This window comes from Aspergillus tanneri (genome assembly GCF_003426965.1).
Source record: "Aspergillus tanneri strain NIH1004 chromosome Unknown AapTan_4_pilon_pilon_pilon, whole genome shotgun sequence".
In the NCBI taxonomy this organism is placed as follows: domain Eukaryota; kingdom Fungi; phylum Ascomycota; class Eurotiomycetes; order Eurotiales; family Aspergillaceae; genus Aspergillus; species Aspergillus tanneri.
Genome location: NW_022984631.1, coordinates 55,388 through 70,517, shown reverse-complemented (window position 1 = coordinate 70,517; position 15,130 = coordinate 55,388). Strand labels below are relative to the sequence as shown.

The 15,130-nt window shown below is 52.2% G+C and overlaps 6 protein-coding genes across 6 annotated transcripts; 4 read left to right on the top strand and 2 right to left on the bottom strand.

Moving 5' to 3' along the window:
• Positions 1-49: 49 nt before the first annotated feature.
• Positions 50-1,643, bottom strand: ATNIH1004_005331 (uncharacterized protein; the record flags this gene model as incomplete). The annotated part of the gene is made up of 5 exons (XM_033569985.1): positions 50-537; positions 614-745; positions 797-1,151; positions 1,202-1,267; positions 1,326-1,643. The coding sequence occupies 5 exons, from the start codon at positions 1,641-1,643 to the stop codon at positions 50-52; spliced, it is 1,359 nt and encodes a 452-aa protein (XP_033426017.1).
• A 970-nt stretch (positions 1,644-2,613) lies between these two features.
• Positions 2,614-5,784, top strand: ATNIH1004_005330 (glycosyltransferase family 2 protein; the record flags this gene model as incomplete). The annotated part of the gene is made up of 10 exons (XM_033569984.1): positions 2,614-2,790; positions 2,862-3,299; positions 3,359-3,967; positions 4,154-4,417; positions 4,474-4,659; positions 4,743-4,776; positions 4,812-4,938; positions 4,988-5,133; positions 5,186-5,287; positions 5,339-5,784. The coding sequence occupies 10 exons, from the start codon at positions 2,614-2,616 to the stop codon at positions 5,782-5,784; spliced, it is 2,529 nt and encodes an 842-aa protein (XP_033426016.1).
• A 377-nt stretch (positions 5,785-6,161) lies between these two features.
• Positions 6,162-6,754, bottom strand: ATNIH1004_005329 (uncharacterized protein; the record flags this gene model as incomplete). Its single annotated transcript, XM_033569983.1, has 3 exons — positions 6,162-6,280; positions 6,334-6,457; positions 6,527-6,754. The coding sequence occupies 3 exons, from the start codon at positions 6,752-6,754 to the stop codon at positions 6,162-6,164; spliced, it is 471 nt and encodes a 156-aa protein (XP_033426015.1).
• A 3,618-nt stretch (positions 6,755-10,372) lies between these two features.
• On the top strand, positions 10,373-12,508 carry ATNIH1004_005328 (uncharacterized protein; the record flags this gene model as incomplete). Its single annotated transcript, XM_033569982.1, has 2 exons — positions 10,373-10,378; positions 10,883-12,508. The coding sequence occupies 2 exons, from the start codon at positions 10,373-10,375 to the stop codon at positions 12,506-12,508; spliced, it is 1,632 nt and encodes a 543-aa protein (XP_033426014.1).
• Positions 12,509-12,920: 412 nt separating this feature from the next.
• On the top strand, positions 12,921-13,621 carry ATNIH1004_005327 (uncharacterized protein; the record flags this gene model as incomplete). The annotated part of the gene is made up of 3 exons (XM_033569981.1): positions 12,921-13,075; positions 13,132-13,372; positions 13,418-13,621. 3 exons carry the CDS (start codon positions 12,921-12,923, stop codon positions 13,619-13,621), a joined length of 600 nt encoding a protein of 199 aa, XP_033426013.1.
• A 62-nt stretch (positions 13,622-13,683) lies between these two features.
• Positions 13,684-15,097, top strand: ATNIH1004_005326 (uncharacterized protein; the record flags this gene model as incomplete). Its single annotated transcript, XM_033569980.1, has 3 exons — positions 13,684-14,040; positions 14,067-14,381; positions 14,474-15,097. 3 exons carry the CDS (start codon positions 13,684-13,686, stop codon positions 15,095-15,097), a joined length of 1,296 nt encoding a protein of 431 aa, XP_033426012.1.
• Between the last annotated feature and the right edge of the window lie 33 nt (positions 15,098-15,130).

Here is a 15,130-nt window from a genome sequence, read left to right as displayed (position 1 = left end):
ATGCACACTCTCCTCTGGTTACCCCTCTTCTCTCTACTCGCCACTACGACTAGGGACAGGCTCCCTCCTGCCACATTCTCACCGACTGAACCGTCATCCCACGACTACTCGAATTAGGCCAAGTTGGATACCAAGTAGGAAGAGCTTCGTAAAAGTCCAACGCAGAATTACCGGAATCAGTCCAGGGCTTGTTTCCCACGCCATCGCGGAACCAACCATTCCGACCGCCCACCGCCACATTCAGCACCAGATAGAAGGGCTGGTCGAAGGGCGTATTGGGTCGGCCGTGAGATGACCAGGGATCACGTACGAGGGATGAGTTTATCGTCATTCCGGCAAACACTCCCTTCTCCCACATGGTGCGGTCCTTCTCGAACGTCCAATACAGGACCTGCTGCAGGGGACTGTCCACGTATGTGAAGAGGTAGTCCTGGGACCACTGCAGCCCAAATATGTGAAATCCCTGGCTGAAATCCGTGCGGCGCAGAGCTTTACCCCGAGTCGCTCGCCAGAAGGAGTCTGTCTGTGCGGTGGGACCTGCGTGAAGACGATATCGAAGGTTCCTTGTTAGCGAGAGCGTTCTAAGACAACGTTAAGACGGGGAGTGCTATACCCCAGTGCATAGAACTGCTTATTACATCGCGGCCATCTAAGGGATAGTTTACGTCATTGCCGCGACTTTCGGCGATATCAATTTCACCACTGGCGGGCCAGGATCCGTAAGTGTCATTCACGGGCATCATCCCTAGATTGCAATCAGCAGCCGCGATCGAGGAAGAAGAGCTGGAAGCCGTACAAATAGCAGGCCAAAGCCAGTCGCCAGTGGGAAACTTCGCTGTCACCTCGACTCGGCCATACCGGATACTCTTGGTGCCTCTGGTATTCAACCGGGCTGACCGGACTGGAGGCAGAATCGTACCAAGCGTATGGTTAGATCGAACACTGCACTCGTCGTTGCTGGTTCCCGTACAGGAGCCATCGCCATGGGCTTTCGTCAAGTTCAGAGAGAACCCGTCCAGGATCTGATCGGAAGTGATCTTGGTGGTCTCGGTGGTCAATGTCGGAACAATATGCAGTCCCTCTGCATCAACATAGGAATTCTGATTGTCAGACGTTGTCCAGTCAAAAACACCGTTCCCAAAGCCATTCACCTAAGACACCATGAGCCCATGTATTCCGCGCAGAGAAGAGTCGGACTGACCTGGACCTCGTGATTCCACACATTGGTATCGAGGGTTTGGAAGTGGTCGTCTAAAATGAGACAATACTGAAACTTAATAAGCTTATCCAATCTTCTACAATACCAGACAAACAAGACGACTTACTGACTGCTTGGGCACTTTTCGCGTCACAGAGTAGTTGATATACCCGCTAAGCACAATGCCCACCGCGATGCATCCCCAGATGATATAGTTCCCACATCGGGTGCGATAAAGCCTCGGGTCGTCCTTCCAGGGTTGCTCGTACTCCCCTTTCAGGCGATAAGATTGGAGTCGTCGTCTCGCCAATGGACGCAGTCCGCTCGATGACGGACCTTCAGATCGCTGAGACGCACACGAGTTTATTTGGATCGATGTTGCTCTACTCGCTGTGGCGCTGTCAGTGAATGGATTCCGCGGAGGCTCTGTTATGACTTTCTCCATTGTAGTGCGTGAAATTTTCTCCGATAGCGATGCAACACCCATGAGTGTAGATATTCGAGTTGATACATTACATGAGTCGTAGATTATTTAGTCGAAGTATCATCCACACAATGTGCATCACACGCCAGTGAGAGGGGTCTAGACGTCCCCATGGCACTCAGACTGCATGCCACTACTGCATGAGAGTGACAGGGGAGTGACGCGGAAATTAGATAGTGCGACGATTGGCAGTGGATCATTCGGCGAATTTTTCTCTCAGAAATGCAAATCAGCATGGTCCTCGTAAGGGTCCGGACCGTAGCGGATATGCAGGCGGTAGTATGTCTCCGCCTCTTTTACTTGTGGTGATATGCATGAGAGTCCAGACAACGCAAAAGGACCCTAAAATGACAATGTGGCCCTGGAGGCAAACCACTTTATTCGTCCCTCCTATGGCGCTATCTTCGTTTAATTTCTGTTATCTCTGTTATCTTCTCTGTGTCTGGTGGCCTGTGGATTCCTTTGCGCTATACCTGCAAATATCATGTGTCAGAAATCCCAAGGGAAATGGACAGTTCCATCTTTGGCACGCAGAGCATGGATAAGACAAGACAGCATCATCTGAAGAGCTAAGGACGCGTGAATGTAGGTTGCCCATCGACCAGGGTACCCATTGGTGCAGAAGTCACGTCCAAATGGAGACCATTTAGAAACATACCCTTTTCAGCTGCTGCCATGATTGATGTGAGATGCCACTTGCACGGCTTCTGACAGCAAGAGTTGGCTAGCTGAACATGTTCTGTTTTTAATCTCCATGTGGCGTTGCAGCTCGTAACTTTTCTTCTCGGTCACCTGGCTCTGCCAACAGGTGAGATTCGCTTCAGTTAGCGTGAGTGAGCGACAACGGAGATATGTTTTGGCCAGGGGCATTTCTTCTTTAAGGCCGTGGAAGCGTATCAGATCCTCTCAGAGGGCACCCTCGTCTGGCAACATGAAGTTCCCTTGGACCTCTCGGTCGACCTCGACGCGGTCCCCAGTAGATGAACAGCCCACGGCATCCCGAGGCCATGGCGCTGAGGGGACGGAGACAGGATCTTCACGAAATTCTGTCGCGCCGGAGACATGGCTGGCGAGCATTAATATCGATGAGACATCCAGGTACAAAGCGGTAGGAGCTCTTTCTGCTTCGGTGCCGATTGAGTACACTTCAGAAGAACCAGCTCTAATGAGTATGAGCAGATTATCAAATTCCTGCACGCACGACTGCTGGCCTGTCAATGGATTTCCTCTACCGCCGACTCTCCGGCCCCGTGTCATGGCCTCCTGCTCCGACGGTCTCGAGGCGTGTACATCTCAGAGCCAGAGATAGTCAACCCCTTGCTTCTGGCGGCGGTTCAGGCGCTGAATGTCGAAGTCGCCTTCACCATGAGCACGGAGTCCACGAGGATTATTGCCTCGTCATTGCAGCCGGATCAAACTGAAGTCGTCCTCCCCAGTGGCTCTCAGCTGCAGGTTATAGATTCGATCCGGGACCTCTCTTCGTCTCCTCCGTCCCTCGTGAAGAAATTCCAATATGCGGCGCTGCTGCGGGAGGAGCATGTACTGTTGGTGTGGCATGACCGGCTGGAGAACATCCTGGATCATGTAGCCGACCTGGAGGAGAGGCTGCTGGCTTTGGTAAGAATAAATCCCCTGAAGACTCGTCTGCCGCTGACCCTAGAAACAATGTTGATCAGGTTTGCGGAACATCCTTACCTTTCTTCAGCACTCGCAATCGCTCCGTCCTGCAATCCCAAGTGACCTCTCCGGGCACATCTACCTCGCATCTATCCGTCGAGCCCGTCGAAAAATACCTCGCAGTGTCGTCAAAATCGAAGGCCGAGGAAGCATCTAAGACGGACATGGAGGCTGCCCCCCCTGCTGAGTCTCTAGACCGGCCCTTGGCGTTGACCAGCGCCATCTTTGTCGGTTTGGCGATGTGCCTCATGATAGTACTTCTGCTAGGGTTCGGTATCAGTAACCTTGTGTTTCAAACCTTGATCGATGGCGGCTTCATCCGTATGGCCTTGATCATCACCGTGCCCTTCTTCCTACTACTCAGCATGTTTTTCTTCGTCGTCCTCTTCACAGATCTCTTCCAGGCTGCTGGCCCCATCAAGACCCTCCAGACTAACTCCCGTTTCTATTCCGCCGTTCGTCCCAATCTGAACCGTGCTTGGGGGCAGGGCTTCACTCCCCACGGATCACCATCCAGATGCCTGTATACACGGAGTCATTGGAGGGTGTCCTCCTACCGACAATTCGAAGTCTCCAAGAAGCCGTCTCTCATTATGAGTCCCATGGAGGTAAGCAATCCCGTCTTGGGACATTTCTCGATGCTCCGCGAGCGTGCTAAATATTAGCCTAGGCAGCGCCACCATCTTTATCAATGATGACGGACTGGCGTATATGTCCCCGGAAGAGCAACAGGCTCGCATCCACTTCTACCACGACAATAATATTGCCTGGGTGGCCCGACCCCAAAACAATAGCGAGGATGGATACGTCCGGAAAGGCAAGTTCAAAAAGCATCGAACATGAATTTTGCGCTGAATGTCTCCAACCGCGTCGAGGACGAAATGCTACATCGTCTGGCGCAGCATCTGTCAATCAGCGATCTGATCGATCCGGCTGAAGAGGCTGTCTGCTATCAGCGAGCCCTAGAGCACGTCCTCGAATCCGACCTGCGTATCCACGCAGGAGGCGATATTCGTATCGGGGAGTTGATATTGATCGTGGACTCGGATACGCGAGTAGTAGGTCTTGTCACGCTTTCTTTCTGGGATTTTCGTGGCTGATCTGTTCACAATAGCCTGTTGATTGTCTGCTCCATGGCGCGGTGGAGATGTATCTGAGCCCGGAGGTAGCCATCGTACAGCATGCAACCGGCGTCATGCAGGTGTCCTGGGATTATTTCGAGAACGGCATTGCCTTCTTCACGAATCTCATCTATTCCGCTATTCAGTTTTCCGTGGGCAGTGGGGAGACCGCACCCTTTGTGGGTCACAATGCCTTTTACGATGGAAAGGTAGACTATATTTCCACCTCCCATCTCTCCCAAATGCTGAGTAACAATCGTAGCGGTGCAATCCGTCGGCCGTGACGATCCCGATGGGTATGTGACCTACTGGTCTGAGAGCCATGTATCAGAAGATTTCGACTTGGCCCTGCGGCTACAGATCGCCGGCAATGTTATTAGACTCGCTAACTACCACCACCGTGAATTTAAGGAGGGTGTCTCTCTCACTATTTACGATGAACTTGCACGATGGGAGAAGTAGGTGACCCGTCCATCCTCCAGTGCAATCCTAATGTATAGAAAACAGATATGCGTACGGTTGCAATGAACTAGTCTTTAATCCCTTGCGGACGTGGCTCTGGAGAGGTCCTTGTACCCGACTCTTCATGACTTTTCTCTGGTCCAATCTCCAGCTCTCCTCTAAGCTCACCATTCTCGGTTACATCTCCTCGTGTTTGTATCCCTTTGGTTGAGCAGCAGGGATCTCTACTGACTGACTGCCTAGACTATGCCATTGCATCTGGATTCCCTTTAAGCATTCTGAACTACTTTCTAGTCGGTTGGTTCAATGGCTATCTGGATAAATTCTACATGGAGTCCTGGAAAAGTATGGATCGTACATAATTATGAAGATGAATAGCTAACGCTCTAGTTTCAGTCTTCCTCAGTCTCATCATCGTATTCTCCGGCTTCGGCAACGTCACCTTAGCCATCATCCGCTATCGACTAGGTGAGAAAAGTCTGGGGCCCGCATTACTAGAGAATTTTAAATGGATGCCCATGTTCGCTATCTTCTTCGGCGGTCTATCCTTCCATCTATCGCGGGCGATCCTGGCGCACATGTTCAGCATCAATATGCAATGGGGCACCACAGCGAAAGAGAAAATCAACTCAAATTTCTTCAAAGAGATGCCCAAGATCTTCCAGACGTTTAAATGGCTGTATGCTGTCCTTCTTCCCTTGGTGCTTGGCATGATCTATCTCGGGTGTTTTGCCCCAGGGGTGGGAGATCACTTCTGTTGCTGCTGTCGTGCCGGCGTCCGTTATGATTGTCTCACATGCGATGTTGCCGGTGGTGTTGAACCCTTCGTTGATGGTGTTTAATTATTAGAGCCGGCTAATTTCAGCTCTTAGATTACAAGTTGGCGGACGAATGCCAAACTGATGAGCTTTGCAGTATGTGGCAAATAATTTTTAAACTGGAAGGTTACACCCACGGCTGAGAATAGGTTTGGAGGAATAACTTTATACGTGTAAAGAGATACAGGAGCCAGTGGATTCAATATATATTGCTGTAAGAGAAACTAAACAGTAGATGGTATCTGTTTACTCTAGTTAGACTTGCGCTTTAAAAACTGCATTGCCATCCAAAACTGCAGCTATTGTATACTTCCATATACTGGGCACGCGGTGCTATTAAGATATGACGTACAGCTCATTTGTCAAGCTTCTACAGTATTTTATAACTTATAAAACTAAGATTACAATATTGCCATCTTCTGGGGACACTGACGGAGGACGGTCCGTGCCGCGTTCCACTCCATGGAGATTAGGAAATCATACAGGTATAGAAAGGGGAGTGAATGTAGAGCTTGATTGCCTGCAAGGACGTGAATACTATTCTTTTTTGGAAGGTTATGGGCTGGGCCTTACCTTCTTCCACGCTGGTCGCTGCAATCACCTTGATGGCCCACACTTCCTTAAACACGCATTCGCAATCGGAAAATATTCTCCGAAGATCTGGGATAAATTTTCCAATGCGTTTGTCGTTCAGGATCTGGGACCGGTAAGTATCACACACTCATGATGGGTTATATGTGAAATGATGGCAGTCGACAACGCGTACCACGTGTTCCGTCTTTGGGTCAACTGTTGTGTGCGCGATGATTCGGTAGAGCCTTTGAAACAGGGGCATGACCTCTTCCTCAACTTTTCTCTCTCCTTCCAGACTATACAGATTTAGAATCCCATGGTAGCCACTCCGGATGGTCTGGATACACGCTTCAGCGGTTTGAACATCTGGTATGTGCTCTGCACCTGGTTCTGCCCTTGCTTTGGAATATAGAATACCCATTGTAGTAGGATTAGAATGGGCCGTCACAAGAATATAGCAAATCTAGGCGAGGAGATCATAGATTCACGGACAAATTTCTGATATATTTATCAATCAATCAATCAATCAAAATTCTATTAACCTGATGGAGCCTATCTATTGAAACAACAAGCTATGCAGGCGCTTCGCCAAATGAAGCAGAATCTCGTGCCAAAATGCCGTATCCCATATGCAATCGCAGTGCAATGCAATGCAGTAGACAACTTAAAAAGTAAAACACAACTAAAGCAGCTGCCACACGTCTGCTGCGTGTCTACCGCGCCATCCAGTTGACGCTGCACTCCTCCCACTTCGTTTTATCTTGGTGTTCCTTGCCTTCCTTGAGAGGAAAGCCTTTCGTGCGTCACTGGCAGCTGCCTAACCCTGGCTCCTGCCTCCTTGTTTCCTTCTAACCATCGTCTTCCTCGTCCAGTACGAGCCCTTCTAGAAGGGTATTTGTATCCGGGGCCTCCTCGTCCTCCTCGCTAAGCTTAGCAAATAGGAACTGTTGGAGCAAGCCTGTTTGATGCATGAATTCGGCGATGTAGCGGATCGCCTGCGGATTCGATATAACTGCGTCGTAGTCCTGCACTCGCCCACGCAGCCCCTCGATCGTATCGAGGTGTCTTATCAGTTCTCTGCGACAGGCAGTGTGCAGCGGGCACTCCAAGAGGACGTGTCTAGGGGTCTGGGACCCTAGATCACACTCGCACCTGTCCGAGTCAACCTGCTTGATCTTGAAAAGGAAGTGCCTTAAACCTATCCTTATAGTGCGCATCTGCATGATAATCGAGGTGTGCGGCTTGCTAAGGTGCTTGTACAGCCTCAGATTCTTCTTGTCTGGCATGGGTAGGAGCCGCCTCGTCGGCTTTCCCACCCTTTGCCTCTCCCACTGCTTCGCCCACTGCGCACGAAGACTCTGCCTGACGTCTCGCTTTGCTGCTGCAGCGAGTCGTATAATTAGCCGTCCCTGAGACGCCCCCACTGAGCTTATTTCGACCGCAGCGCCTCTAGTAGCTGCGTCCTTGGCAGCCACGTCTGCCTGCTTATTGCCTTTGACTCTAATATGCGCAGGGATCCAGCGTATCTTAACATCTTCCCCTGCAGGGCCCTGCTGCCGCAACTCTTAAACCCTTGCATAGATCTCCCGCAGAGCATATTGTCCTGAGGGCCTCTTGGGATTCCCCATTGCCAGGATGGCTGCCTGGCTGTCCGCGAACACGGTGATTGGAGCCACACCTGATTGCTTAAGGGCTATACAGGCCCCTCCAGCTCGCCCACGTACACTATGGACTGCGATTCTGTCCCTAGGTGCTTTTTCAGGACCTTGCCAGCGCGGATGGAGACTGCTGCAGCTCCTACTCGTCCACAGTAGCCGCTTCTATCTAAATACCACACCTGCCGGCGTGTGTCCTGGCATATCCTGTTGTGGTCCTGTACTGCCTGTTCTGCGTTGCTGATGATGACGCACCGTAGGGGTAATTCCCACGGTGCAATAATGTAGGGTACTTGTGACTCCCATGTCTCCTCCCTGGCCCCTGAATAGAGTGGACCAGTTGTCTTCCACTTGAGTGCCTCCAGGGGGTGTAGCCAGATCGTTTAAATGCTGACATGCCTCTCTGGAGCCGCAGCCCCCTAGGGCACGTGTGGCTCGGGCCGGTTTAAATCCGAATGGCTGTTTCCTGGATGATTTGTTGCATCTGTATTTGTATAGGAGGGAGGTAAAGCTCCACCCCCAGCGCTGCTGCTGCCGTGTTTCAAAAGGCGCTGCTGATTAGTATTGCTGCGCGTGTTTGGATCTGTTCGAATTTGTTAACCACCTTGGCCAGTTCCGCGTGTTTAGCCCGTCCACTGGTAGGGCTATACCACGCAGTGATTCCGTAGAGCAACTGGGGGACTATTACTACTAGATATATTTGCCGCATAGCTAGCAGTGAGGTCCCCCAGGTCGACCCTGTGATGCTTCGCAGGGCGGCCAGACTGCCGTTCGCCTTTGCCACTGCTTTGGAGCGGTGAGTGGTAAAGGAAAGGGTCTTGTCTATCCAGATTCCTAGGTATTTGGCGTGCTCTGCTGGCTGAATAATGTGGCCAGTTGCGTGGTCCTTTATAAACAGCCTGTCGTGGCCAGGCAGTTCTGTTTGGATGTCCCAACTATCCGGATCCTCCTTTTCCTGCGGAGCTATATAGCCGTAGCGCTCACTCCTGTCGTTGTCTCGCTCCCGAGCAGTGTCGGGATGTGGGGAGTTCTTGAAGTGGATAAGCTCGAATTTGTCAGGTGCAAATATTGACGAGTGCTGTTTAGACTAAACTGCTGCTTTGTCCAGCGCCCTCTTGAGCAGATGCTGATTCTCTGTGTAGCTGCTTGAGATTACTAAGACGCAGGCATTGTTGATCCACCCGAATAGCACTGTCCTGCTGCCTCCGCTCAGCAGCGGCTGCATTCGCAGTGCCTCGATTCCTGACACGTCTAGTGCCTTGATCAGGGGGGTGTTGAAGATGAGAAAGAGAATAGGGGAGATAGGGGAGCCCTGTGGGATCCCTGTCAACGTAGGGATAAGATTGCTAATATATCCGGGCAACTAGATGCGCGTCTGCCGATTCGAGAGGAACGATTCGAGCCTTTATTATTATTATTATTATTATTCTTCCATATTATAGAGCATTTTTTAGTCAGAGACTATGCATGCTCTACCTACCACCCCTGGGTGGTAGGATTTGAACTAACAAACAGATACGTACATAGTGGGTAAAATCAAACATGAATAAGCAGTATGACATTCTAGGAGTGGGGAGGACCTTATAAAAGGGATTAACCATGTGAAATTCCAATTCTTTTTGCTGTTTTTACTGTTTTTCCTTTTTTTTTTTCTTTTGTTTTTGACTTTTTATTTTAGGGGCCCAAGAGCCACTTTCTAGTGGCGATTCCGGTTTCCTTTAGGAATTTGATCAGTTGTTCTTGCCCTGCTTTCTTCGTGAAAAGATAAGGCAGATTTCGGTCTTTTTTGTCTAGGGTCTCTATAGACCCTTTTCTGATGTCCCTGGTTGCCGGGCACTGGAGGAGTAGGTGGTATGGAGTTTGGGGCCTATTACTGCAGCACGATGTGCAGGTATCACTATTGTAGTTAGGTGTTTGAACTAGATAGGATCTAAAATAGCCATGCCCTAGCTTTAGTTGGATGATGGTTGACCAGGTCTGCTTGGGGAGCTTTAGAGGGCTTGGCTTCCATGAAGCTATGGAATTAAAGCCCTTGTATTGATCACTTTTCCTAGCATTTTCCCATGCTTTATCCCAATCCTCAAGGCACTTTGCTTTGAGCTCTCGTTTGAGATGGCTAATTGAAATAGGGCATTTATAGTATCTGCTTGTCTATTCTGCGCCATATTTCGCTGCTTCATCAGCTTTGGCGTTACCAAAAATTCCCTGATGGCCTGGAACCCAATGAATATGAATATAAATATTCTTATCCTTAATCCTAGTTGCCCATTTAAAGATTCTTTGGTGTGGCTCATAGCTGGTGTCTGCTGATTGAAGCCTTTTTAGGGCTGCTTGGCTATCTGAAAAGATGTAGATGTCTAAGGTTGGAATTTGAATAGTCTTAAATGCTTGTTTTAATGCTTTTTGAATAGTAAATAACTCTGCATTATAGACCTCGTATTCATGACCTAGATTCCATGCCCAAGCCTTTTGATTTTGAGGATTACTCTCTAGGAGGAAGATTCCTGCTCCGTTTTAACCACTCTGTAGCTGGGATCCATCTGGATAGAAGATAATTTTGTGGTTATCTTTATTAGCAAGCCATTGAGATATTAGCGTCTTGTGTTCCTGGGCTGCTTGCTCTTTCGGTTTACTAGATATAGATATATCTAATACTTGGTTTAATGGTTGGGACCAGGGCGGTAGGATTTGATCTAGCGTCTGAAAGGTGCCTTTCCACATTTTAAAGGAGAATAGTACTAGCAGTCGGATTAACTGGCTAGGGTATTTTCTCTTTCTCTCTCTAGGGTGGTATTCCGGGTCTTCTGCATCTAGTAATCTAGGTTTCTCGTTGCAATCCAAAACCTTGATTGGTTAATAAAGAATTCCCCCGGGTTTAGCATAAATATGGTTAGGAGTCTCGGCTTCTGCAGGAACAGGAGAAGCAGGAACGGGAGGAGCAGGAACGGGAGGAGCAGGAACGGGAGGAGTGCTCGGGTTCCTCGGGTGTAGTTAAGGTCCAGAAACAGCTTGACGATGCCTGCCTGTCTCTCTCTATCGCCCTTCTGGACCACCCCCTTAAGGGGGACCTCTTTGAAAGCACCGTGATCGGATTCCTCGCCGCCCTCGGGGTGGACCCCGCCAAGCAGATATTCCGCGAACCCTACGGATACACCGGCTATCTCTCCGGACTGGTCAAGATGGCACAGATGTTGGTGGTCGAGCGCGCCGTCCAGATGGCCGACGACGGTACGGTGGCGCACCCCGCAGACGCCCTGGATGCCATGCGCGAGCGATTCCTGCTCCACGGGGTGTGCGCCCCCTTCGCCTGGATCACCCGTCTGCGCACGTACGGCAAGAAGGTCCAGAACACCACCACCAGTCAGGGCTACATCTACTGGAGCGACGACGAGCAGACACTGAGCTACAAGGGGCTGCGCCTGACCATGGCCGGCTTCCGGCGCTTTGTGCGCGTGGAGGTCGAGCTGGCGCAGGCCGAGCTGGAGGAGCTGTTTCTCGTCCACGACGAGGAGGACCGGGGGGACGTGGTCCCGCACCTCCCCCTGGCAGAGCTGCAGGACGATCCCACGAACAACCAGCGGGGGTGGAACTTCCTCCAGTACCGGCCGAACCGCTCGGTCCTCCCCGTGGACAGGGAGCGCTGGTTGCTGAACCGCGTGCTAACCAGCAACTGGCTCCGGGAGGAGTTCCTGGACGTGGAGAAGACCGACGCCCAGGTGGTCTGGCGGATGGCCGCCGTGCATCGCTACCTTAAGCAGGTAGACCAGTTTCTGCAGCGCCTGCTGTTACTCGTCTATATTACCGCCGCCCAGCCGGCGCGCGCAACGGAGCTGCTGAGCCTGAGGCACGTCAACTCGGTCCACGGACGGCATCGGAATATCCTGATCGAGCACGGGCTGGTTAGCACGGTCACCGCGTACCACAAGGGGTACTCCGTGAGCAACTCCACCAAGATCATCCACCGCTATCTGCCCAAGGCGGTCAGCGAGCTGGTGGTGTACTACCTGTGGCTGGTCCTGCCCTTCGCCCAGTCCGTCGAGCGGCTGGTCTACGGGCGCAAGGGGAATAAATCGCCGTTCCTCTGGCCCCGCGGGGAGGGAAGCTGGGACCCGGACCGGCTGCGGACTGTTCTCCAGAGGGAGGCCCAGGAGCAGCTCCAGACCAAGATAAATATTCTCTCCTACCGGCACGCCGCTATCGCGATCTCGCGCGTCCACCTGAAATGTGGCGGGTTCAAGCGCGACTATGGGAGCAACGATGCAGTGTTCAACGAGCAGGCCTCCCACGGGTCGTGGATCGCGGGCACGGTGTACGCGCGCGGGCTGCAGGAGGCCCCCGGCCATGTGGAGGCGCGCCGGCGCCGGTACCGGGCGATCAGCCGGGAGTGGCATGGATTTCTGGGGTTCGAGGCCTACCTCGGCGCGCGCAAGCGCCCGCTGCGTGACACCGACGGGGCCGGGGAGGGTTCTGGTGGAGGGCGGAAGGGCGTGCGAGAGTATATTAGCGTGGAGATGGATTAGGGAGCCTTTTCTACCTGTATTATTATCTTAGTTGTATCTCCCGATGAGCTTCCAACCGCTTATTAAGCACTTCCAAAGTACTTGACCATTGGCTTTTTTGAAGGTAGAAGGTTTTGCCACTGATTACCTATATATTACTGGGCTTGCGGTTATATACCGATGGTCTGCTATACTGCGGTAATTTGTAACTATCCTCGAAGCTAGTATATTATATAAGGTTTTTATTATATTTATATCCGCAATCTAAATGAGAGCAACGAACCAGCGATCCCAACAGATAATATTTAGGTTGCTGTCCAGGAGCTAGAGAATGCGTGGAAGGAGGCGCAGTCCACGCCGAGTGTAATTTAGGCATCTAATATTACTAACGCCAACCCATAGCTGCGCATGACCCGGTGCCAAGGAAGAGCCCATGGATCCCGTGGAGCAGGGCGTGCGCCATATTTGGGCCGCTATGGAGCAGGTCGTGCGCAAGAGCCAGCGCGTGGTCCAGCACAGCGGCCAGGTAATCTGCGTTGAAGCAATCCGATCCGAAAAGGGTCAAACACCATATCGACCGTTGCAGGCGTATATGGATACCGAGAGCGTGGTTAAGCATATGCAGCCATGGCAGCAAATCCTAGTGTTTATCGCGCGCACCCAGGCGCCACACGAATGGACGAGTCCCCCGTACGGCATGACAGCACGGCAGTGCAAGAAATGGCGGCAGTTATAACACCTCGCCACTACCCACCGGGATATTCCGGGGAGCCGCAGGACGACGACGCAGCGTGGCGCATGACCCCGATCGAAGGCGCGTGTTTGGAGTTCTGCATCGAGTTGCTAAACCAAAAGCAGCGTAGCTATGAGTACGAGAGCGTGCTTGTATATACCATGGCCGTGTTGGGATGGGGCCGGGACTGATGGCAGGGCCCGGAGAGTTATCCTCCGATCTTATCGCGCGTGATCAAGGTGGCGCGCTTTATGATTGTGCAGAAAGCGCTTTGGTTGGATCCGAATCCGGAGGAGATTATCGCGGTGTGGCAGAAGAAGAGTAACTGCGCGCAGTGGGTGCTCGCCAGCGCCGACGACGAGCTGGAGGATATTTATTTGGACGAGGGATATTACAGTTAACTAGAGCAAGGCATCCCATCGTCGCCCCCACGTCGCCCATCACTAGCAGTACTCCCCAGCCGATGGTGAATATCCGCCGGCAGAATCGCAGGAAAACATTCCAGGAGCACGTGGAGTGGATGGTGCAGCGGTTTATGGTGCGTGGCACCCATAGCCTGATACAGATATTGCAGGACTGGCGCACGTACGGGTTAAAGATCCATTATAATACCACGGCGCCCGGGCACATTACATGGAACCATGGCAACGAGCTTGGATACAAGCATATCACATTTACCATGGGCGATTTCCGCGGATTTGTCCATGGATTGGTCGGGGCCACGCGCCAGATATTATGCGACATACTGTGCGTCACAGCGCGAGAAAACATTCCCAGTATTCCATGGCATGCGATCTACAACGACCCCACGCAGGCCATGGTAGGATGGAATTTTTGCGGGATCAGCGCACGCAATGGCCGGTGGGGCCCATGTGGATAATCGGCCGGTTGCGGGCCGAGCCGGCCGTGCAGAAGGAGTTTACTATCCAGCGCCAAGCCCGACGGCTGCACATGCCGAAGGTGGCGCAGTATCTGGAGCGCGTGGCGCGATTTAAGGAGAAATTAGCAGTGATTGTTTATATAGTATCCGGCCAGCCGGCTCGCGCACCCGAGTTATTAAGTATCCAACATGTGAACGCCGTGGCGAATCGACAGCGCAATATCTATATCGAGGACGGGATGGTGGCGTTGGTGACGGCGTACCACAAGGGGTTTACGCAAGTAACGACATAAAGATCATTTATCGATTTGTGCCACGGGAGGTAGGTGAATTAATTGTGTGGTATTTATGGTTAGTATTGCCATTTGTGCAGCAACTAAGCGCATGGCATGCGAAGGAGACGCAGGGCACCACGGCGCAGGGCATGCACGCAACGCAGGGAACGCACGCAGTGCAGGACACCACCACAGCGCAGGGCACCACCACAGCGCAGGGCACCACGGCGCAGGGCATGCACGCAACGCAGGGAACGCACGCAGTGCAGGGCACCACCACAGCGCAGGGCACGAACGCAACGCAGGGCACGCAGGGAATACGCGGAGTACAGGGCACCACCACAGCGCAAAGCACCACCACAGCGCAAAGCACCACCACAGCGCAAAGCACCACCACAGCGCAAAGCACCACCACAGCGCAGGGCACCACAGCGCAGGGCACCACGGCGCAGGGCATGCACGCAACGCAGGGAATGCACGCAGTGCAGGGCACCACCACAGCGCATGGCACGCACGCAACACAGGGCACGCACGCAACGCAGGGCACGCACGCAGCGCAGATCTCCGAGGATGCGTTTTTATGGGGCCCCGACCCCGGTACCCGGCGCAAATGGACCTCCGAGCGGTTCCGGGAGGTGTTAAAGCGCGAAACCAAGACCCGCTTAAAGCAGGCTATTAATATCCAGTGGTATCGGGATATCGCCATTGGGATTAGCCGATGATTTTTGCGACCCACTGCCGCGTTTGCCAGCAAT